The 24,890-nt window shown below is 46.0% G+C and overlaps 1 protein-coding gene across 4 annotated transcripts in view; it reads left to right on the top strand.

Annotated features, from left to right (window-relative positions):
• Positions 1-24,890, top strand: part of dram2b (DNA-damage regulated autophagy modulator 2b) — a 138,945-nt gene that overhangs the window by 44,609 nt on the left and 69,446 nt on the right. For all 4 annotated transcript variants that reach the window (XM_041194701.1, XM_041194702.1, XM_041194700.1 and 1 more), the window contains one exon: positions 14,260-14,402. In XM_041194701.1, the coding sequence (XP_041050635.1) occupies positions 14,260-14,402 (143 nt within the window). The remainder of the gene's footprint in view (positions 1-14,259; positions 14,403-24,890) is intronic.

Genomic DNA, 24,890 nt, shown 5'->3' with positions numbered 1-24,890 from the left:
GCAGATATTTAAAGAGATATTTCAGAATACACAAAATATATACATTCCAATGAGTAAGAAAAATTCCAAGGGGAGGGCCCACCATCCATGGTTAACTAAAAAATTTAAAGACAGTATCAAACTTAAAGAAAAAGCATATAATTAAACAAAGATGGGTGGCAGGTCAGAAGATTGGAAAGAATATAAAGAACAGCAAAGAACGACAAAAAGATAAATAAGGAGAGAAAGTTAGATAGTAATATAAAGATGGATAATAAGGGTTTCTATTGATTTTTGAATAAAAAAAAGCATTAACAAAGTGAGCGTTGGTCCTACAGATAGTGTGTCTGTGGAATTGATAATGGAAAGTAGGGAGATGGCAGAAGAATTAAACAGGTATTTTGCTTCGGTCTTCACTATTGAGGACACAAGTAACATCCAGGAAATAGCTCTAAGTCAGAAAATGGAAGAAAGGAGGAACTCAGGAAAATTATAATCATCAGGGAAGTGGTATTGAGCAAATTGTTGGGGCTGTGGGCTGGCAAATCCCCAGGTCCGGATGGACTTCACTTGAGGGTCTTAAAAGAAGTGGCAAGTGAGATAGTTGATGCACTGGTTTTAATTTTCCAAAATTCCCTAGATTTGTGAAAGATTTCATTAGGTTGGAAAATAGCAAATGTAACTCCTTTATTCAAAAAGGGAGTGAGACAGAAAACAGGAAACTACAGGCCAGTTAGCTTAACATCTGTCATAGGAAAATGTTAGAAGCTATTATTAAAGATGTTATAGTAGGGCACTTAGAAAAATTCAAGGCAAGCAGGCAGAGTCAACATGGATTTGTAAAAGGGAAATCATGTTTAACCAATTTATTAGAGTTCTTTGAAGGAGTCATATGTGCTGTGGATAAAGGGGAACTGGTGGATGTACTGTACTTAGATTTCCAGAAGGTATTTGATAAAGTGCCATATCAAAGGTTATTGCAGAAAATAAAAGCTCATGGTATAGGGAGTAACATGTTGTCATGGATTCAAGATTGACTGGCTAACAGGAAGCAGAGAGTAGGCATAAATGGGTCTTTTTCAAGTTGGCAGGATGTAATGAGTGATGTGCCTCAGGGATCAGTGCTGGGGCCTCAACTTTTACAATTTATATAAATGACTTGGATGAAGGGACTGAAGAAATGGTTGCTAAATTTGCTGATGACCCAAAAATAGGAAAGTAAATTGTGAAGAGGGCATAAGGGACATATGGACATAGCTAGGTTAAGTGAGTGGGCAAAGATCTGGCAAATGAGTCTAATGTGGGCAAATGTGAAATTGTTCATTTTGGCTGGAATAATAAAAAGGAAGCTTATTATCTAAATGGCGAGAGATTGTAGAGCTCTGAGATTCAGAGGGATCTGGGTGTCCTAGTGCATGAATCATAAAAGGTTATTATGCAGGTACAGCAGGTAATTAGGAAAGCTAATAAAATGTTTTCATTTATTGTGAGGAGAATTGATTACAAAAGTAGGGAGGTTATGCTTCAGTTGTACAGGGCAATGGTGAGACCACATCTGGAGTATTATGTATAGTCCTGGTCTCCTTATTTAAGGAAAGATGTAAATGTGTTAGAAGTAGTTCAGAGAAGGTTTACTAGACTAATACCAGGAATGGGTGGGTTGTGTTATGAGGAAAGGCTGGACAGGTTAGGCTTGTATCCACCGGAATTTAGAAGAGTAAGAGGTGACTTAACTGAAACCTTTAAGATCCTGAGGTGTCTTGACAGGGTGGATGTGGAGACGATGTTTCTTCTTGTCACTGTTTAAAAATAAGGGGTCACTCATTTAAGACACAGATGAGAGGAAATTTTTTCTGAGGGTAGTGAGTCTTTGGAACTCTCTTCCTCAAAAGGTGGTGGAAGCAGAGTCTTTGAATATTTTTAAGTGAAAGCTAGATAGATTCTTGATTAACAAGAGGATGAAAGGTTATTGAGGGTAGGCAGGAATGTGGGGTTGGGATTACAATCAGATCAGCCATGAACTTATTGAATGGTGGAGCAGGCTCAAGGTGCTGAGTGGCCTACTCCTAATTTGTACATTTGTATGTATGTTTGTGGGAGCTCCTGGACACCTATGTGATTCAGGACAAACATGCCTGCAGAAAATGTAAGCAGCTAGAGGAATTCCGGATCAGGATTATTCACCTGGAAGCCGAACTTCAGAGACTGTACGGCATCAGGAAGCGGGAGAAATATCTGGACACTTTTTACCAGATGAAAATCACACCTCTTAGAATAGGGTGGTCTGTTTTAGTTAGTGATGATGGAGAAGAAGGTGTGACCATGAGTGAGGCAGGTAAAAATGACTGAGCAAACAGTAGTGGAGGAGCTCCAGACTTTGCAATTGTCAAGCAGGCTTGAGATGCTTGCAACCTGTGTGGACAAAAGCAGGGTCTGCAGGATGGATGAGCAGATTGGCCTTGGCACCCTGGTACAGGAAGTCATTCAACTAGGGAGAGGACAGAGGAATGTAGTGGTAATAGGGGACAGTATAGTCAGGGGGATAGACACTGTTCTCCCCAGCCGAGAGCAAGAATCCAGAAGGCTATGTTGCCTGCATTAAAGAAAAAGAAAAGGTTGAAAAGGCTGGGCCTGCATCCATTGGCAGTTAAAAGACTGGGCATCGCTGGCTGGGCCAGTATTTATTGCCCATATCTAATTGCCCTTGAGAAAGTGGTGGTGAGCTACCATGTGGTGTAGTTATACCCACAGTGCTGATAGGAAGGGAGTTCCAGAATTTTGACCCAGTGACAGTGAAGGAACGGCGATATATTTCCAAGTCAGAATGTTGAGTGACTTGGAGGGGAACTTCCAGGTGGTGATGTTCCCATCTATTTGCTGCCCTTGTCCGACTAAATGGTAGTGGTCGTGGGTTTGTAAGGTGCTGTCTAAGGAGCCTTGGTGAATTGCTACAGTGCAACTTGTAAATGGTACACACTGCTGCTACTGTGCGTCAATGGTGAAGGAAGTGAATGTTTTTGGTTGTGGTGCCAATGAAGTGGGCTGCTCTGTCCTGGATGTGGGACCTGTACAAACCAGACGGGCTGCACCCAGGCAGAGCTGGGACCAGTGTCCTTGTGGGGGCTTTTGCTAGTTCTGTTGATGAGTATTTAAACTAGTGTGGCAGGGGGATGGGATCCCAGGAGTAGGGTCTGATGGTCAGATTCAGATCAGAAAAATGGAGGTAGAACATTACTAGGGACGTTGTGATAGACATGGAGTTACTGGAGAAGCAAAGTTTAAAAAGTGTCCAGCAGGGGAAATTGATGGGGTTAAATTGTCTATACGTCAATGCAAGGAGTGTTACAAACAAGGTAGATGCGTTAAGGGCACAGGTAGACCATGGCAGCAGGATGTCATTGCTATAATGGAGACCTGGCTAAAGGAGGGACAAAACTGGCAGCTTAATACCCCTGGTTATAGAGTCTTCAGACACAATAGAGTAAGAGATAAAAAAGGAGGGGGGTAGCACTAATGGTTAAAGAATCAATTCCAGTTGTGAGAAGGGATAATATACTAAATGGGTCAATAAACGAGGCTTTATGGATTGAGATTAGAAATAAAAAAGGGGCAGTCACACTACTGGGAGTATACTACAGACCCCCAAATAGTGAAAGGGAGATAGAAGAATAAATCTGTAGGCAAATTTCTGCTTGTAAGAACGAGAGGGCAATAATAGTAGGAGACTTCAACTATCCTAATATCAACTGGGATTCAAACAATATAAGGAGCATTGAGGGAGAAAAATTCATGCAGTGTGTCCAGGAAAATCTTTTCAACCAATTAGTGACAAACTCAATGAGAGGAGATGCAATTCTAGACCTAGTCTTGGGGAACGAAGAAGGGCAAGTGGGTGAAGTGGCAGTTGGCAACCATATCGGGGACAGTGATCACAATTCAGTTAGATTTAGCATTACCATGGAAAAGGACAGAGATAGGGCAGGAGGAAAAGTCTTGAACTGGAGGAAGGCAAATTTAGCAGAACTGAGAAGGGACTTGGGTGAGGTGGACTGGACAGCACTGCAGGAGGACAAAACAGTGGAAAACCAGTGGGAAGCACTGAAAAGCCAGATCCTAAGTGTACAAAGTAGACAAAAATAAGAGTGGTACTGCCAAATCTAGACACCCCTGGTTATCTAGAGGAATACAAGGGAAGATCAAACAGAAGAAGAAAGCGTACGATAGGCACAAAGAACTAAGCACTGCAGATAGCCTAGACGAATATAGGAAGTGCAGGGACGAAGGAAATAAGGAAATCAAAGAGAGGGCATGGAAAAAGATCGACAAGTAAAGTTAAAAATAACCCAAAGATGTTTTACCAATACATTAATGCTAAAAGGTTAGTTAAGGAAAAAGTGGGACCTATCAGAGATGAAGATGGAAACTTGTGTGTAGATGCAGAGGCTGTGGGAAGGGTTTCAAATGAATATTTTGTCTTCGTGTTTACAGAGGAAAGGGAGGATGTAGATATAGTAGTCCAGGGGGAACACTGCGAGATATTGGACGGGATAGTCATAAAGAGAGAGGAAGGACCCGAAGGGTTGAAATCCTTGAAAGTTGATAATTCACCAGGGCCAGATGGATTGTTTCCCGAGGCTGCTGAAGGAAGTCAGGGAGGAGATAGCAGATGCTCTGAGGATGATTTTCCAATCTTCACTAGATACAGAGGAGGTTTACAAGAATGTGTAGCTACGAGGAGAGATTGGATAGGTTGGGGTTATTTTCCTTAGAACAAAGAAGGCTGAGAGGTGAACAAAAACAGAAATACCTGGAAAAACTCAGCAGGTCTGGCAGCATCAGCGGAGAAGAACAAAGTTGACGTTTCGAGACCTCATGACCCTTCAACAGAACTAAGTAGAAATAGGAAAGAGGTGAAATATAAGCTGGTTTAAGGGGGAGACAGGGGGAAGAAGTTGGGGGAGTTGTTGGGACAAGCAAACAGTGATAGGAGGAGATAACCAAAAGATGTCACAGAATAACAAAGAGGTGTTGAAGGTAGTGATATTATCTAAAAGAATGTGCTAATTAAGATTGGAGAGCAGGACGAGCAAGGTAGATCTAGTGGGGATGGGGTGAAATAAACCATGGGTGGAATACATTTAAAAATAATGGAAAAAGGTGGGAAAAGAAAAATCTATATAAATTTTTGGGGAAAAAAAAGAGAGGGGGAAGAAATGGAAAGGGGGTAGGGATGAAGGAGCGAGTTCAAGATCTAAAGTTGTTGAACTCAATATTCAGTCCAGAAGGCTGTAAAGTGCCTAGTTGGAAGATGAGATGCTGTTCCTCCAGTTTGCGTTGAGCTTCACTGGAACAATGCAGCAGGTCAAGGATGGACATGTGGACAAGAGAGCAGGGTAGAGTGTTAAAATGGCAAGCGACAGGGAAGTCTGGGTCATTCTTGCGGACAGACCGATGTAGAGGAAACCGCATTGGGAGCAACGAATGCAGTAGACTAAGTTGGGGGAAATGCAATTGAAATGCTGCTTCACTTGAAAGGAGTGTTTGGGCCCTTGGACGGTGAGGAGAGAGGAAGTGAAGGGGCAGGTATTGCATCTTTTGCGTGGGCATGGGGAGGTGCCATAGGTGGGTGTTGAGGTGTAGGGCGTGATGGAGGAGTGGACCAGGGTGTCACGGAGGCAACGATCCCTAAGGAATGCCACCGGGGTGGGTGAAGGGAAGATGTGTTTGGTTGTGGCATCATGCTGGAGTTGGCGGAAGTGGCGGAGGATGATCCTTTGAATGCGGAGGCTGGTGGGGTGATAAATGAGGACAAGGGGGACCCTATCATGTTTCTGGGAGGGAGGAGAAGGCGTGAGGGCGGATGCGCGGGAGATGGGCCAGACACGGTTGAGTGCCCTGTCAACTACCGTGGGTGGAAAACCTCAGGTAAGGAAGAAGGAGGACATGTCAGAGGAACTGTTTTTGAAGGTAGTATCATCAGAACAGATGTGACGGAGGCGAAGGAACTGAGGGAATTGGATGGAGTCCTTACAGGAAGTGGGGTGTGAGGAGCTGTAGACGAGGTAGCTGTGGGAGTCGGTAGGCTTGTAATGGATATTGGTGTACAGTCTATCACCAGAAATTGAGACAGAGAGGTCAAGGAAGGGGATGGAAGTGTCAGAGATGGACCATGTGAAAATGATGGAGGGGTGGAGATTGGTAGCAAAATTAATACATTTTTCCAGGTCCCGACGAGAGCATGAAGCAGCACCAAAGTAATCATCAATGTACCGGAGAAAGATTTGGGGGAAGGGGGCCGGAGTAGGACTGGAACAAGGAATGTTCCACATATCCCATAAAGAGACAGCTGGGGCCCATGCAGGTACCCATAGCCACACTTTTATTTGGAGGAAGTGAGAGGAGTTGAAGGAGAAATTGTTCAGTGTGAGAACAAGTTCAGCCAGACGGAGGAGAGTAGTGGTGGATGGGGATTGTTCGGGCCTCTGTTCGAGGAAGAAGCTGAGAGCCCTCAGACCATCCTGGTGGGGCATGGTGCTGTAGAGGGATCGGACGTCCGTGGTGAAGAGGAGGAGGTTGGGGCCAGGGAACTGGAAATTGTTGATGTGACATAAGGTGTCCGAGGAATCACGGATGTAGGTGGGAAGGGACTGGACAAGGGGAGAGAGAAGGGAGTCAAGATAACAAGAAACGAGTTCCGTGGGGCAGGAACAGGCTAACACAATCGGTCTGCCGGGACAGTTCTGTTTGTGGATTTTGGATAGGAGGTAGAAGCGGGCCATCCGAGGTTGGGCAACTATCAGGTTGGAAGCTGTGGGAGGAAGATCTCCAGAGGAGATGAGGTCAGTGACAGTCCTGGAAACAATGCCTTGATGTTCAGTGGTGGGGTCATGGTCCAGGGAGAGGTAGGAGGAAGTGTCTGCGAGTTGACGCTCAGCCTCCGCAAGGTAGAGGTCAGTGCACCAGACAACAACAGCACCACCCTTGTCAGCGGGTTTGATTACAATGTTAGGGTTGGACCTGAGAGAACGGAGTGCAGTAAGTTCAGAGAGAGACAGGTTAGAATGGGTGAGAGAAGCAGAGAACTTGAGACGACTAATGTCACGCCGACAATTCTCAATGAAAAGATCAAGAGAAGGTAAGAATCCAGAGGGAGGGGTCCAGATGGAGGGAGAATATTGGAGGTGGGTAAAAGGAACCGTTGAACGGGGAGAGGACTCCTGCCCAAAGAAGTAAGCACGGAGACGAAGGCGGCGGAAGAAGAGTTCAGCATCGTGCCGAGCCCAAAATTCATTGAGATGAGGGCGCGAGGGTATGAAACTAAGTCCTTTGCTGAGCACTGAACGTTCAGCGTCGGAGAGTGGAAGGTCAGGGGGTATAGTGAATACACGGCCGGGGCTGGAATTGGAAGATGGGGTGGGGACAGAGGGACAGGCAGGGGTGGAGGGACCTAGATGGGTGTTGGTCTCAATGAGTTGTTGGAACTTGCGTTCCTTAGCACTTGAGAGAAAGAGAAAAAGTTTCTTGCTGAGGTCTCGGATGAGACGAAGAATAAAATGAAACTGAGGGCACGCACAGCTTTGAAAAAGGTGCTGCTGGAGGGAGAGGTCGAGTGTGTTCATATGGCGGCGCATGGCACTGAGTGTGGATCTCAGAATGTGACAGGAACAGCAGTCCGAGAAACGTTTTATGTCCCGGAGATACCTGTAATCCTGGGTGGGTTCGAAACATGAGAGATGGAATTTCAGTTGAAATCACGTGGGGTAAGTCGGAGATGGAGACAGTCACTGAGAAAGGAAATATGGCTGTGAAAGCGGGTTTTAGTAAACACCTTGTCAGGAGAGAAATGGAAAGCAATGAAGGTGAATAAGGCAAGAGAGAGATTCGAAAATCCTGATGGAGAGTAGAACAAAAATTCTTCAAGGTAGGCATTTCTTGAAGAGAAGTGGCAGTCAATTAAACAGATAAAAACAAAAAAACTGCGGATGCTGGAAATCCAAAACAAAAACAGAATTATCTGGAAAAACTCAGCAGGTCTGGCAGCATCGGCAGAGAAGAACAAAGTTGATGTTTCGAGTCCTCATGATCCTTCAACGTAACTAAGAAGAAATAGGAAAGGGGTGAAATATAAGCTGGCTTAAGGAGGCAGAGGGGGGGAAGAAGTTGGGGGGGCGTGGTTTGATGGGACAAGCAAGCAGTGATAGGAGGAGATAACCAAAAGATGTCACAGACAAAAGAACAAAAAGGTGTTGAAGGTGGTGATATTATCTAAAAGAATGTGCTAATTAAGATTGGAGAGCAGGACGAGCAAGGTAGCTCTAGTGGGGATGGGGTGAAATAAACCATGGGTGGAATACATTTAAATATAACGGAAATAGGTGGGAAAAGAAAAATCTATATAAATTATTGGGAAAAACAAAAGGGAGGGATAAGAAACGGAAAGGGGATGGGAATGGAGGAGGGAGTTCAAGATCTAAAGTTGTTGAACTCGATATTCAGTCCGGAAGGCTATAAAGTGCCTAGTCGGAAGATGAGGTGTTGTTCCTCCAATTTGCGTTGGGCTTCACTGGAACAATGCAGCAGGTCAAGGATGGACATGTGGGCAAGAAAGCAGGCTGGTGTGTTAAAATGGCAAGCGACAGGGAGGTCTGGGTCATTCTTGTGGACAGACCGAAGGTGTTCTGCAAAGCGGTCGCCCAGTCTGCGTTTGGTCTCTCCAATGTAGAGAAAACCGCATTGGGAGCAACGAATGCAGTAGACTAAGTTGGGGGAAATGCAAGTGAAATGCTGCTTCACTTGAAAGGAGTGTTTGGGCCCTTGGACGGTGAGGAGAGAGGAAGTGAAGGGGCATGTGTTGCATATTTTGCGTTTGCATGGGGAGGTGCCGTAGGTGGGTGTTGAGGTGTAGGGCGTGATGGAGGAGTGGACCAGGGTGTCACGGAGGGAACGATCCCTACGGAATGCCACCCGGTGGGGGGGGGTGTTGAAGGGAAGATGTGTTTGGTGGTGGCATCATGCTGGAGTTGGCGGAAATGGCGGAGGATGATCCTTTGAATGCGGAGGCTGGTGGGGTGATAAGTGAGGACAAGGGGGACCCTATCATGGTTCTGGGAGGGAGGAGAAGGCGTGAGGGCGAATGCGCAGAAGATGGGCCAGATAGGGTTGAGAGCCCTGTCAACTACCGTGGGTGGAAAACCTCAGTTAAGGAAGGAGGAGGACATGTCAGAGGAACTGTTTTTGAAGGTAGCGTAATCAGAACAGATGCAACGGAGGCGAAGGAACTGAGAGAATGGGATGGAGTCTTTACAGGAAGCGGGGTGTGAGGAACTGTAGTCGAGGTAGCTGTGGGAGTCGGTAGGCTTGTAATGGATATTGGTGGACCGTCTATCACCAGAAATTGAGACAGAGAGGTCAAGGAAGGGAAGGGAAGTGTCAGAGATGAACCACGTGGAAATGATGGAGGGGTGGAGACTGGAAGCAAAATTCTGATGGTCTGAGGGCTCTCGGCTTCTTCCTCGAACAGAGGCCCGAACAATCCCCATCCACCACTACTGTCCTCCGTCTGGCTGAACTTGTTCTCACATTAAACAATTTCTCCTTTAACTCCTCTCACTTCCTCCAAATAAAAGGTGTGGCTGTGGGTACCCGCATGGGCCCCAGCCAAACCTGTCTCTTTATGTGGTATGTGGAACATTCCTTGTTCCAGTCCTACTCCGGCCCCCTCCCACAACTCTTTCTCAGGTACATCGATAATTACTTTGGTGCTGCTTCATGGTCTCATCAGAACCTGGAAAAATGTATTAATTTTGCTTCCAATCTCTACCCCTCCATCATTCTCACATGGTCCATCTCTGACACTTCCCTTCGCCTCTGTCACATCTGTTCGAGAGCATGAAGCAGCACCAAAGTAATCATCGATGTACTGGAAAAAGAGTTGTGGGAGGGGGCAGGAGTAGGACTGGAACAAGGAATGTTCCACATACCCCATAAAGAGACAGGCATAGCTGGGGCCCATGCAGGTACCCATAGCCATGCTTTTATTTGGAGGAAGTGAGAGGAGTTAAAGGAGAAATTGTTCAGTGTCAAAAACATGATAGGATCCCCCTTGTCCTCACTTATCACCCCACCAGCCTCCGCATTCAAAGGACCATCATCTGCCATTTCCGCCAACTCCAGCATGATGCCACCACCAAACACATCTTCCCTTCACTCCCCCGGTGGCATTTTTAGGGATCGTTCCCTCCGTGACACCCTGGTCCACTCCTCCATCACCCCTTACTCCTCAACCCCACCTACGGCACCTCCCCATGCAAACGCAAAATATGCAACACCTGCCCCTTCACTTCCTCTCTCCTCACCGTCCAAGGGCCCAAACACTCTTTTCAAGTGAAGCAGCATTTCACTTGCTTTTCCCCCAACTTATTCTACTGCATTCATTGCTCCCAATGCAGTTTCCTCTACATTGGAGAGACCAAACGCAGACTGGGCAACCGCTTTGCAGAACACCTTCGGTTTGTCCACAAGAATGACCCAGACCTCCCTGTCGCTTGCCATTTTAACACTACACCCTGTTCTCATGCACACATGTCCATCCTTGGCCTGCTGCATTGTTCCAGTGAAGCTCAACGCAAACTGGAGGAACAGCATCTCATCTTCCGACTCGGCACTTTACAGCCTTCCGGACTGAATATTGAGTTCAACAACTTTAGATCTTGAACTCCCTCCTCCACCCCCACCCCCTTTCCATTTCTTCCCCCTCCCTTTTGTTTTTTCCAATAATTTATATAGATTTTTCTTTTCCCACCAATTCCATTATTTTTAAATGCATTCCATCCATGGTTTATTTCACCCCACCCCCACTAGAGCTACCTTGCTCGTCCTGCTCTCCAATCTTAATTAGCATGTTCTTTTAGATAACATCACCAACGCCTCTTTGTTCTTTTGTCTGTGACATCTTTTGGTTATCTGCTCCTATCACTGCTTGCTTGTCCCAACAAACCCCCCCCCCCCCACCCCACACCCACCAACTTCTCTCCTCGCCCCCCCCCCCCCCCTTAAAAGCAGCTTATATTTCACCCATTTCCTATTTCTACTTAGTTCTGTTGAAGTGTCATGAGGACTCAAAACTTCAACTTTGTTCTTCTCCGCCGTTTTCCAGGTATTTCTGTTTTTGTTTTGGATTTCCAGCATGCGCAGTATTTTGTTTTTAAGGCTGAGAGGTGACTTGATTGAGGTGTACAAAATTATGAGGGGAATAGATAGAGTGGACAGGATAAAATTGTTTCCCTTGGTGGGGAATTCTAGGACTAGGGGACATAAGTGAAGCAGCACTTCACTTGCACTTCCCTCAATTTAGTCTACTGCATTCACTGCTCCCAATGCAGTCCCCTCTAATTTGGAGAGACCAAACACAGACTGGGTGACCGCTTTTCGGAACACCTTCGGTCTGTCTGCAAGCATGATCCAGACCTTCTTGTCGCTTGCCATTTCAACACACCACCCTGCTGTTATGCCCACATGTCCGTCCTTAGCCTGCTGCATTGTTCCAGTCAAGCTCAATGCAAACTGGAGGAACAGCATCTCATCTTCCGACTCGGCACTTTGCAGCCTTCTGGACTTAATATTGAGTTCAACAATTTCAGATCATGAACTCTCTCCTCCATCCCCATCCCCCTTCCAATCCCCCCATTTTCCAATAATTTATAATTTTTTAACACTTTTTTTCTTTTCCCTCCTATTTTTAAAGTTATTTTGATCTATTGTTTCATCTCCACCTTTTAGCTTATTTTGATCCCTTCCCCCCACCCCATCCTCACTAGGGCCATCTGCCACTAGCTTGCTTCCCTTAATGTCCCCATTAGCACATCCTTTAGATAATATCACCACCGTCAACACCCCTTTGTCCTTTTGTCTGTGATATCTTTGGCAGTCTCTTCTTGGCCTCCACCTATCACTGGCCCCCTATCGAGCTCTCCTGTCCCACCCATTTCTACCAGCTTATAATTCATCTCATTTCTACATGTCTTAGTTCTGATGAAGGATAATACGAACTTGAAATGTCACTTGTGTCCCTCTCTGCAGATGCTGTCAGACCTGCTGAGTTTTTCCGGGTGTTTTTGTTTGATATAGATTCAAGATAAGTGGCAGGATATGTCGGGGGGGACATGAGGAAGAACTTTTTTACGCAGAGGGTAGTGGGTGTCTGGAATTCGCTGCCCAAGTTGGTGGTAGAGGCAGAAACTTTAAACTCTTTTAAAAAGTACCTGGATCTGCACCTTAAGTGCTGTAAGCTGCAGGGGTATGAGCCGGATGCAGGAAGCTGGGATTAGAAAGGGCACCTGTGTGTCCTCTGGCTGGCATGGACAAAATGGGCTGAATGGCCTCCTTTTGTGCGGTAACTTTTCTATGGTTCTAACTAGGGGACACCGTTTAAAAATAATGGGTCTCCCATTTAAAGATGGAGATGAGCAGAAAGTTTTTCTGAGAGTTGTGAATTTTTGGAACACTCTTCCCAGGAAGCAGTGGAGGGTCAATGAATATTTTTACATATAAACATATGAACAAGGAGCAGGAGTAGGCCATTCAGCCTGTTGAGCCTGTTCCACCATTCAATGAGATAATGACGGATCTGAATGTAACCTCAACCCCACATTCCTGCCTACCTCCGATAACCTATCACCCCCTGGCTTACCAAGATCTATCCAACTCTGCCTTAAAAATAGTTAAAGACTCTCTTCCTGAAATGGTGGTGGAAGCAGAGTTCCAAGGACTCACGACCCTCTGAGTGAAAAAAATTTGCCTCATCTGTTTTAAATGGGTGACCCCTTATTTTTAAACACTAACCCCAAGTTCTAGATTTTTCCACAAGAGGAAACATCCTCTCCACATCCACCCTGTCAAGTCCGCTCAGGATTTTATTTGTTTCAATCAAGTTGTCTCTTAATCTTCTAAACTCCAGTAGATACAAGCCTAACCTCACCAACCTTTCCTCATAGTACAACCCACCTATTCCAGGTATTAGTCTGGCAAAGTTTCTCTGAACTGCTTCCCAATGCATTTACATCCTTCCTTAAATAAAGTGACCAATATTGTACACTCCAAATGTGGTCTCACTAGTGTACAACTGTACAACTGAAGCATAACCTCCCTACTTTTGTATTCAATTTCCCTCTTAATCAGTGATAATATTCTATTAGCTTTCCTATTAGCCTTCTTTGGAGGCAGATCTAGATAGATTCTTGACTAACAAGGGAGTCAAAGGTTATTGGGGTAGGCAGAATGTGGATTTGAGGACACAATCAAATCAGCCATGATCTTATTGAATGGGGGAGCATGGCTGAGGGGCTGAATGGCCTGGTCCTACTCCTAATTCATATGTTTGTACAGGGAAGTCTGGGTACATGAATCACAAAATATTAGTATGCATGAACAGCAAGTAATCAGGAAGGAAAATGGAATGTTGACCTTTATTGCAGGGGGGGTTGAAGTATAAAAGTAGAGAAGTCTTGCTACAACTGTGTACTATTCTGGCCTCCTGACTTAAGGTGAGATTTACTTGCTTTCGAATCAGTTCATGGAATGTTCACTAGGCTGATTCTTGGTACGAAGGGAATGTCTTAAGAGGAAAGGTTGAGCAGGTTGGGCTTATATTTTTTGGAGTTTAGAAGAGTGAGAGGTGATCAGAGTAGATGCTGAGAGAACTTTTCCTCTTGGGGAATCTAAAACTAAGGGGAACCATTTCAAAAAAGGGGACTCCCATTTAAGACGGCAATGAGGAGGAATTTCTTCTCTTGAGGGTTATTAGTCTTTGGAATTCTCTACCCAGAGCACATTGGAGGCTGGGTCATTGAATAGATTGAAGGCTGAGCTAGATAAATTTTTGATCAAAATGGGAATCAAGGATTATGGGCCTGTGGGAAGTGGAGTTAAGACCACAGTCAAGTCAGCCATGGTCTTATTAAATGGCGGAGCAGGCTCGATGGGCCAAATGGCCTACTCCTATTTCTTATGAGGGTTTCAGTCACAGATGAGCTGAGGTAGAGTTGGGTAATGTGACAGAAGAGTAAATAGGTGATTGTCATGATGGCACAAATTTGTGGAACCAGATTTTTATTTCCAGGTTTTTTTAAACTGCCTTAGAGGGACTTAAACAAAGGTTCTCTGGATTACTAATTCCAGCAACGTAATCCCTGCACCACTGTACTTGCCTGCACCTCGTCACCTGAATTGAAGTCAAGTTGTCTGTAGGTTGCAGTTCACCCATTGATGTCTCTTCTCCCTCAGGTGTTATGACCATGTACGTACGGTACAAACAGGTGGAGGCTCTAAACCAGGAGGATGAGCGCACCATCTTTAAACTGAATCGGTTGGGCTTTGTGTTGGGCCTCATCAGCTGCCTGGGACTCTGTATCGTGGCAAACTTCCAGGTAATGATCTGTCTGCATGGAGTTTGAGTGCAGCAGTGATAGAGAGCAAAGAGGAGTGGTGTGATTGGTTAATTTGTACATTAACATTTGGTGGTAACCATGGAAACCCAGTTTAACTGAGAGAACAAGGGGAAGTACAAGTGAGTTCTCAGGATTTGGCCCACAAGTGAGATAAGCCTCATAACTTTCTATGTATTACATTTCCATCAGAACTTTTAAAATTAATTTCTTTGGCACACCGGTACTGGATTGGATAAATGCACATTAAATCCTAGTTTCTAATTGCTGATCTGTGCTGAGTTACACCATCGTAGTGAGCATAGCTTGGCATGCTATCTGCTGCTCATCACTATGGAGTAGCTCCAGCTGGGAATGGCATGCTCTTTGAGCTGAGCAATTTTAATACCAGGGATAGAATACTTTCAATTTCATATGCCCAGTGTCGACATCAGTACTTGGTGGACAAGGTAAAGCCTGGGTGAGATCCAGAATAAAGCTCCCTATTCCATCAAACACTCCCAGAACAGGTACAGCATGGGGTTAGATACAGTGTAAAGCTCCCTCTACACTGTCCCTATCAATCACTTCCAGGGCAGGTACAGCACAGGGTTAGATACAGAGTAAAGCTCCTTCTGCACTGTGCCCATCAAACACTCCCAGGACAGGTACAGCATGAGGTTAGATGCAGAGAAAAGCTCCCTCTACACTGTCCCCATCAAACACTCCCAGGACAGTGACAGAATGTTGCCCCAGCTTACAGGAAATCTCTCGGACTCAGATGATTATAAACTGTTTCTGTCAGCAGTAGATGCGTTTTCTATATTTATATATGTCAGAAATGACCATATGATTGTTGTGAAACCAGCCAACTGTAGGACAATAGGGTCAGGCTTGCCCACTTTGGAATTCACCAGTGTTTAACTTTTAGGCAATTGTCTTTAAATGGGTGGAAACCAATGTGTAAATGAGCAGTGATAGGAAGATCCTAACCTGTGTGATTGTCTTCTCATTGGAAATCCATGAGATTTGTTTTATGACATTATGAATTAACATTACTTGAATCTTTATACTGATCACTTTTGACTTACAGCCCTACGCTGAAATTAATTAAATGTCCTTTTTTCAGCAGTGGTAGTGTAAAGTGTGTCTGTTTAGATGATTAGAATTGTGTGAGAATTTGGTGTGCATATATACTACACCTCAATGCTATCACCATCTCCTCTCCAAAGTTCTCATTGCTAAGGAAGAAACTTAAGATTATCAATCTAAGATTGGTATAAGTTAGACCTGATATTTGCTTAATATTAATGGGCTTCTAAAGCTTGGGAAGGCTAAGCAAAACCCTGTTAATTGTCCCTGGAGATTTCAGACAGCTATTGTCCTTGATAGCCATTGTTTCATGTTAACTGTTTTTAAATTCCTAACGCTGTAAATTACATTAACGTTTTAACCTGTGCCAGTCAGGTCCCAGGTGTAGTATTTTCAGTCATTTGTGATATAGAAGATGCAGCCTGAATCTTGCCCAAATTCCAGTTCTTGGATCCTTTACAAAATGGTATAATTGTTACACTTGGCCTGTGCCCCCATTTGGCATGTTTTCTAGGTCTGGATTTCACTCAAGGGGTATCTGCTACAATCGGTGTTCAAAAGGCCTGAGAAATAAGGTCCCCATCAGTTCCTTGGAACGGGCAGGGCCGAGTATTTTGGTTCCTGGGTCTTGGTGATGCACTTAGGCCTGTGCTGTCTCCCATTATCCCACTGTAGTGTTGTCCATCTGTATTTCTGTGTGACAGGGCTTCATCTGTGAAACATTCTTCATTGCATACTCAGAAAAAAATACTTCCCCGCCCCAGTCTAAAACACCTCTTTACTGTTTTAGTGATGTCAGTGTGACTGAAGACTTGTGCTTTACTGAGGGAGCACTGCACTGCTAGAAGTGCTGTCTTTGGATGAGATTTTAAACCAACTTTCAGGTGGCAATAAAAGTTGCCATTGTACTATTTTGAAGAAGAGCAAGAGAGTTCTTCCCAGTGTGTTAGTCAATATATATCCCTTAGTAACTTGACAAAAATAAAAATTGATTTTCCCATTGTGGGAGCTTGCTGTGTGTTAACTGGCCACTGCATTTCCTACATTACAACAGTGACTACACTTCAAAGACATGTCATTGAGTGTAAAGTGCTTTGGGGTAGCCTGAGATTCTGAAAGGTGCTGTATAAATGCAAGTTCTTTCTTTCTGATAAAACTTGAATGCGTCACTCTTAGAAGAGTAATCTAGTGAGCTGATAAATGTAAATCAAAGGACAGGAACCAAACTGTGAAGCAAACAGCCAGGGAACTGAATGGTCACTACCTGGTTCCACAAAGACCAGTCTACAGGCATTAATTCACATGAAGCTATACACCTCAGTTGTTATTGCCCTCGCTGGCAGCGTAGACCTGAACCGTGGCCTAGCAATTTGTTCCTCTCATGGACGCTGGTTCCTTCATTTCATTTGTAAGAACTGAAGAACACTGTGCTCTCTGCACATCTATCACTGTCTCCAAGTTGTGAAGCTAACAGCTTGTATCAAATGTTTGCTTGAGGAGTTCATGCAGGGGCATGTTTGATACAGTTACATAAACTATGGAGCCTGTGTACAGTGTCTGGGACAGCAGGTGAAGAGAGTGACTGCTCCAAGTATGAGTCTGACTGATATACTTCACTGTGATGGGGTGGCGGACAAAACTGTTAAAGGATCAAAATCTCCTCAACTCCATATGCTGGGCTGAAACTCCCAGTTCAGGAATTAGGGCCAGGTCTTACTGTAAGTCGGTTGAGATGGTGTTTGGGGGGTGTGGAGTTGGTGATTGGGGTGATAGATGCGGAGAGCGGAAAGGAATGTCTTTCTTTGGGTAGGCAGTAGGCTTATGTTTGGGGTATGTCGGTTGTCTATCTGTGTGCTCCCTCACAGGTCTACGTGGGCTGTATAATATCAGCATGAGCAATTGGACCTAATCTGTGCTGGAATGGGGGAATTCTTCATAGATGTAGCATTGTCCCTGCTTGTCTGAGTCGGGCAGGGAACCTGTCAGTACAAAAGTGGGTAGTGTGGCTCACTGATGAACCAGGCTTCCCAACTCTGGTTGTATTCCTGGAGGTTTCTTTGCTTACCTCTGATGACCCCACCCTGCACTCTCCCCTCAGTGGTAGGGCAACAAGTCCATCCTTGTGCCTCCCCACACCAATCAGATCATCAACAGACTAATTACTCGATTGGAAGATTCTTCATTAACACTAAAATAGCCTTTTTCCTATGACATATATGGATAATAAATTTCCAAATAATTTGAAACATGGTTTTTAAATATCCCGATGAATTTTCTCCCTAGTCACATACAGCAGTGCCCTGGAGACTAACCTTTCATCCTGGGAGACTCCTGGGTAACCCTGGAGGGTTTGCAATCTGATCTTTCGGCTCGAGTTTTGAGTTGGAGTGGGGAGATTGGTAAGGTCTGAGCCCCAATCCTCCACCCCCACCCCCATCCTGGAGAGCTCAGCGTGAGGTGTGAGCCATTTTAACACCCTGTCCTCATTTAAGCAAAGGTAGATCTATCTCCTGCCTAAAACCAATGAGAATGATGAGGCGGCCAGTGGGTGGGGTGGGGAATGGGAGTTGGATCAAACCTGATGGCTCAGTCTCTGGTACAAGGTTAGAGCTGCAGCTGAAGGGATGGCTGGGTCACCCACTGATGGCAATGCTGGGATAGAGGTGGAGAGTGAAAGGCCAGGCCTCCTTGTGAAACCCAGGGAGAATTTTCTGCTCTTACACCCAGCCCCAGAGGATTCATCAAAGGAACTTCAAACAAAGCAACTAGTCTTAGTCTCTGCTGCCTCCTGTTGGTTTTGTTTGTGATTTTGATACCACAGGGAGTCTTTTCATGTCTGATGTTACAATCACAGACCTCATTCAATGACATAACTGAGCTGCATAATTTTTTCTTTAATCATTCATATGCTGAATAGGTCAGCATTTATTGCCATTCCCTAGTTGCCCTTGAGAAGGTGGTGGTGAGCTGCCTTCTTGAACCGCTGCAGTCCCTGTGGTGTAGATATACTCGCAGTGCTGTTAGGGAGGGAATTCCAGGATTTTGACCCAGCGACAGTGAAGGAGCGGTGATATATTTCCAAGTCAGGACAGTGAGTGACTTGGAGGGGAGCTTCCAGGTGTTGGTGTTCCCATCTATCTGCTACCTCTGTCCTTCTAGATGATAGTGGTCATGGGTTTGGAAGGTGCTGCCTGAGGAGTCTTGGTGAGTTCCTGCAGTGCATCTTGTAGATGGTACACATTGCTGTTACTGTACGTCAGTGGTGGAGGAAGTGAATGTTTGAGGATGTGGTGCCAATCAAGTGGGGCTGCTTTGTCCTGGATGGTGTCGAGTTTCTTAAGTATTGTAGGAGCTGCACTCATCTAGGCAAGTAGGGAGTATTCCATCATATTGCTAACTTGTACTTTGTAGATGGTGGACAGGCTTTGAGGAGTCCGGAGGTGAGTTACTCGATGCAGGATTCCCAGCCTCTGACCTGCTCTTGTAGCCACAGTATTTATATGGCTAGTCCAGTTCAGTTTCTGTTCAATGATAACCCCCCAGGATATTGATAGTGGGGGAGTCAGTGATAGTAATGTCATTGAAGTCAAGGGGCAATAGTTAGATTCTCTCTTGTTGGAGATGATCATTGCCTGGCACTTGTGTGTGCAAATGTTACTTGCCACTTATCAGCCCAAGCCTGGATATTGTCCAGGTCTTGCTGCATTTGGACGTAGACTGCTTCAGTATCTGAGGAGTCGCGAATGGTGCTGAACATTGTGCAATCATCACTTCTGACCTTATGATGGAAGGAAGGTCATTAATGAAGCAGCTGAAGATGGTTGGGCTGAGGACACTACCCTGAGGAGCTCCTGCAGTGATGTCCTGGAGCTGAGATGACTGACCTGCAACAACCACAACCATCTTCCTTTGTGCTAGGTATGCCTCCAACCAGTGGAGAGTTTTCCCCTTGATTTCCATCGATCTAGTTTTGCTAGGGCTCCTTGATGCCACACTTGGTCAAATGCTGCCTTGATGTTAAGGGCAGTCGCTCTCGCCTCACCTCTGGAGTCCAGCTCTTTTGTCCATGTTTGTACCAAGGCTGTAATGAGGTCAGGAGATGATTGGCTCTGGTGGAACCCAAACTGGGTGTCAGTGAGCGGGCTATTGCTAAGCAAGTGCCACTTGATAGCACTGTTGATGACCCCTTCCATTACTTTACTGATGATCGAGAGTAGACTGATGGGGTGGTAATTGGCTGGGTTGGATTTGTCCTGCGTTTCTTGTACAGGACATACCTGAGCAATTTTCCACATAGGTAGATGCCAGTGTTGTAGCTGTACTGGAACAGCTTGGCCAGGGGTGCGGCAAGTTCTGGAGCATAAGTCTTCAGTACTATTGCTGGAATATTGTCAGGGCCCATAGCCTTTGCAGTATCCAGCCATTTCTTGATATCGTGTGGAGTGATTCGAATTGGCTCAAGACCTGTGATGCTGGGGACCTCCGGAGGAGGCCGAGATGGATCATCCACTCAGCACTTCTGGCTGAAGATTGTTGTGAATGCTTCAACCTTACCTTTTGCACTGATGTGCTGGGGTCCTCCAAGATTGAGGATGGGGACATTTGTGGAGCCGCCTCCTCCAGTGAGTTGTTTAATTGTCCACCACCATTCACGGCTGGATGTGGCAGGACTGCAGATCTTAGATCTGCTCCGTTGGTTGTGGGATTGCTTAGCCCTGTCTATCACCTTGCTGCTTATGCTGTTTGGCATGTAAGTAGTCCTGTGTTATAGCTTCTTTAGGTTCACACCTCATTTTTAGGTATGCCTGGCATGCCCTCCTGCACTCTTCAATGAACTAGGGTTGGTCCCTGGCTCCATGATAATGGTAGAGTGGGGGGATATGCCAGACCATGAGGTTACAGATTGTGTTCGAGTACAATTCTGCTGCTGTTGATGGCCCACAGAACCTTATGGATGCCCAGTCTTCAGTTGCTAGATCTGTTCGAAATCTATCCCATTTAGCACGGTGGTAGGTGCCACACAACACGATGGAGGATATCCTCAATGTGTAGCTGGGACTCTGTCTCCACAGTGACCTGTGCGGTGGTCACTCCTACCGATACTGTCATGGACAAATGCATCTATGGCAGGCAGGTTGGTGAGGATGAGGTGAAGTGTGTTTTTCTCTCTTGTTGGTCCCCTCATCACCTGCTGCAGACCCAGTCTAGCAACTATGTCCTTTAGGGCTTGGCCAGCTTGGTCAGTAGTGGTGCTACTGAGCCACTCTTGGTGGTGGACATTGAAGTCTCCCACCCAGAATACATTCTGTGCCCTTGTCACCCTCAGTGCTTCCTCCAAGTGATGTTCAACATGATGGAGCACTAATTGATCAGCTGGGGGAGGGTGGCATGTGGTAATCAGCAGGAAGATTCCTTGCCCATGTTTGACCTGATGCCATGAGATTTCATGGGGTCCAGAGTCGATGTTGAGGACTCACAGGGCAACACCCTCCTGACTGTATACCACTGTGCCACCACCTCTGCTGGGTCTGTCCTGCCAATGGGACAGGACATACCTAGGGATGATGATGGTGGTGTTTGGGACATTATCTGTAAAGTATGATTCTGTGAGAGTGACTACGTCAGGCTGTTGCTTGACTAGGCTGTGTAACAGGTCTCCCAATTTCAACACTAGGCCCCAGATGTTAGTAAAGAGGACTTTGCAGGATCGACAGGACTGAGATTGCCATTGTAGTTTCCTGTCCCTCGGTTGATGCCGGGTGGTCCGTCCGGTTTCATTCCTCTTTTGTGACTTAGTAGTGGTCTGTTACAACTGAGTGGCTTGCTTGGCCATTTTAGAGTCAACCACATTGCTGTGGGTCTGGAGTCACGAGTAGGTCAGACCAAGTAAGGATGACGGATTTCCTTCCCTAAAGGACATTAGTGAACCAGATGGGCTTTTACAACAATCGACAATGGTTTCCTGGTCATCATTAGACTTTTAATTCCAGATTTTTATTGAATTCAAATTCCACCATCTGCCATAGCAGGATTCAAACCCGGGTCCCCAGAGCATTACCCTGGGTCTCTGGATCACTAGTCCAACGGCAATACCACTACACCTCCCCAATCAGCATGTTAAACAGGCCCCTGTGTTTCGGGGATGAGTAGCCACATCCTGACTGAATTCCACCTGGTTAAAATGGCAGGGTGGATGGTGGGGGTAAGACTGAGATGCAGCCCGACCTGCCCCCCTACCCCCCATTTCAATGAACTATCAGACAGGCTGGATTGAAATTCCAGCTCGGATGAGGATAGTTTGGGCAACTGAGCTGCAATATTAATCCTGACCACCAGAGGGGGGTGGTGGGAAATCAGCTGTCCAGTGTTCAGACTGTGCTCATCTGGCAAACCATTTAATTAATATTTACCTCATCAATTTAAAAAACAGCCCCACCAGTAGGTGAAGCAGAAATTTTGCCTTGGGGTGGGGTCGCCCAGGTTGACCCTGCCCTGGGGTGGGGTCGCCCAGGTTGACCCTGCCCTGGGGTGGGGTCGCCCAGGTTGACCCTGCCCTGGGGTGGGGTCGCCCAGGTTGACCCTGCCCTGGGGTGGGGTCGCCCAGGTTGACCCTGCCCTGGGGTGGGGTCGCCCAGGTTGACCCTGCCCTGGGGTGGGGTCGCCCAGGTTGACCCTGCCCTGGGGTGGGGTCGCCCAGGTTGACCCTGCCCTGGGGTGGGGTCGCCCAGGTTGACCCTGCCCTGGGGTGGGGTCGCCCAGGTTGACCCTGCCCTGGGGTGGGGTCGCCCAGGTTGACCCTGCCCTGGGGTGGGGTCGCCCAGGTTGACCCTGCCCTGGGGTGGGGTCGCCCAGGTTGACCCTGCCCTGGGGTGGGGTCGCCCAGGTTGACCCTGCCCTGGGGTGGGGTCGCCCAGGTTGACCCTGCCCTGGGGTGGGGTCGCCCAGGTTGACCCTGCCCTGGGGTGGGGTCGCCCAGGTTGACCCTGCCCTGGGGTGGGGTCGCCCAGGTTGACCCTGCCCTGGGGTGGGGTCGCCCAGGTTGACCCTGCCCTGGGGTGGGGTCGCCCAGGTTGACCCTGCCCTGGGGTGGGGTCGCCCAGGTTGACCCTGCCCTGGGGTGGGGTCGCCCAGGTTGGCTTGAATATGTCTAAAGCTGTGTACATGGACCAACCAATTACTAAGTTCCAGGGAACAGAATTAAAACTGTGATGAATGAAATGAGATTTGGGTGTTGCTGTTATTGAATTTTGAAAGGTACCTGACCAATGCTGGGAATGATCAAAACTGGCTTCCAGATTTTGTTTTCCCCTTGAACAATTTACTTTAAGACAAATTTGAGCATTTTGACCTTGGTTAGGCCACAGTTAGAATATTCGTTTGGTAGTACAGAACTTAGAGTATTGCTGAAAAAAGAGACATGTCTAAGCTTTTCATCTTGCACTCATCAGAATACTCGCAAGAATACCAATATAAGGAGAAAACAACAATTTATATTGACAGGAAAGAACCTGAGCTGTGAAGAGGAGTCATATGGACTCAAAATGTTAATTCTGTTTCTCTCTCCACCAATGTTGTCAGACCTGCTGAGTTTTTCCAACCTTTTTCTGTTTTTATAACAATTATACTGTATGTAAAGAGATGATGGCTGATTGGTTGACAAATGGCGTTGCCATGGAGAATGCATCAATGACAGTGACTAGCAGCATTGTTTGAAATTTAAACCAGGCAACTTGACTCTGGTCAAGGCATTACCCTGAGGAATGAGTCAGTGAATGGCTGTCACTTATTTTGTTTAGCTGAAACAGGTACAAGGTGTGTACATGTTCTTTCTGTCTGCAAAGAACAGGGCCCTGTGTATTAATATGTGTAGCTTCCAGTACACGCAAATATGCCACACTGAGCCCGACTGACAATCTAAAATTGGTTATCAGCGTAATTCTTAGCACACTGTGGGTTATTTAGCAAATTGTCCTGTTGAAGAGTCGTGAGGACTCGAAACGTTAACTGTGCTCCCTTCCACAGATGCTGCCAGACCTGCTAAGTTTTTCCAGGTGTTTTTGTTTTCGATTTCCAGCATCCACAGTTTTTTGCTTTTATTTAGCAAATGTTGTCTAACCGTGAAATCACATCTAAAGTTGGACACTGTGTTTTGAGTTTTGCAAGCATAGGCTGGTTAAGTACAAGAACAAAGAACAAAGAAATGTACAGCAAAGGAACAGGCCCTTCGGCCCTCCAAGCCTGCGCCGATCATATTGCCTGTCAAACTAAAACATTTTGCACTTCCGGGGTCCCATCCTATTCATGTATTTGTCAAGCTGCCTCTTAAACACCACTATCGTACCTGCTTCCACCACCACCTCTGGCAGTGAATTCCTGACACTCACTACCCTCTGCGTAAAAAAAACTTGCCCCGCACATCTCCTCTATAGTTTTCTCCTCTCACCTTACATCTATGTCCCCTAGTAATTGACTCTTCCACCCTGGGAAAAAGCTTCTGATTATCAACTCTGTCCATGCCACACATAATTTGGTAGACTTCTATCAAGTCACCCCTCAATCGCCATCGCTCTAGTGAGAACAATCCGAGTTTCTCCAACTTCTCCTCATAGCTAATAACCTCCAGGCCAAGCACCATCCTGGTAAACCCCCTCTGCACCCTCTCCAATGCCTCCATATCCTTCTGGTAATGTGGCGACCAGAATTGCATGCAATTCTTCACCAAGTGTGGCCTAACCAAGTTTCTATACAGCTGCAGCATGACTTCCCAGCTTTTATACTCAATACCCCTGCCGATGAAGGCAAACATGCCATATGCCTTCCTGACTACCCTATCCACCTGCGTTGCCACTTTCAGTGACCTGTGGACCTGTACACCCAGATCCCTCTGCCCGTCGATGCATTTAAGGGTGGGTCCACTGACATTACCACTACACCACTGCCCCAGAGAGATCTAAAATGAGATGTACATGTCAGTTCTATTTGTTAGCTTGTTTAACAATACAACTGACATTATATACCCCATTTTAGATCTTTGGTGCACCCAGTGATTATGAAAGGTGCTATATAAATGCAAGTCTTTCTTACATATTCAAGCTGCCTGATTTAAATTTCAAACAATGCTGGGCAGTTAACTATCAGTCTCCATCACTGGTACATTCTCCATGGCAATGCCACTTGCCAACTAATCAGCATTATCTTCACATACAGTATAAATTGTTGTTTCCCCCTTATGTTGGTATTCTTGCGAGGTGTCCTGATGAGTGCAAGACAAAAAGCTTCCACATGTCTCTTTTCAGCAACACTCAAGTTTGAATATTATGTGTATTTTATGTCTCCATGGGGTAGTAGCAGGACTATGAGAATAATTCCCAGTTTAAAATGTCTTAGTTACCCAGACAA

This window comes from Carcharodon carcharias, chromosome 9, assembly GCF_017639515.1.
Source record: "Carcharodon carcharias isolate sCarCar2 chromosome 9, sCarCar2.pri, whole genome shotgun sequence".
Taxonomy (NCBI): domain Eukaryota; kingdom Metazoa; phylum Chordata; class Chondrichthyes; order Lamniformes; family Lamnidae; genus Carcharodon; species Carcharodon carcharias.
This window is presented reverse-complemented; position numbering and strand designations above follow the sequence as displayed.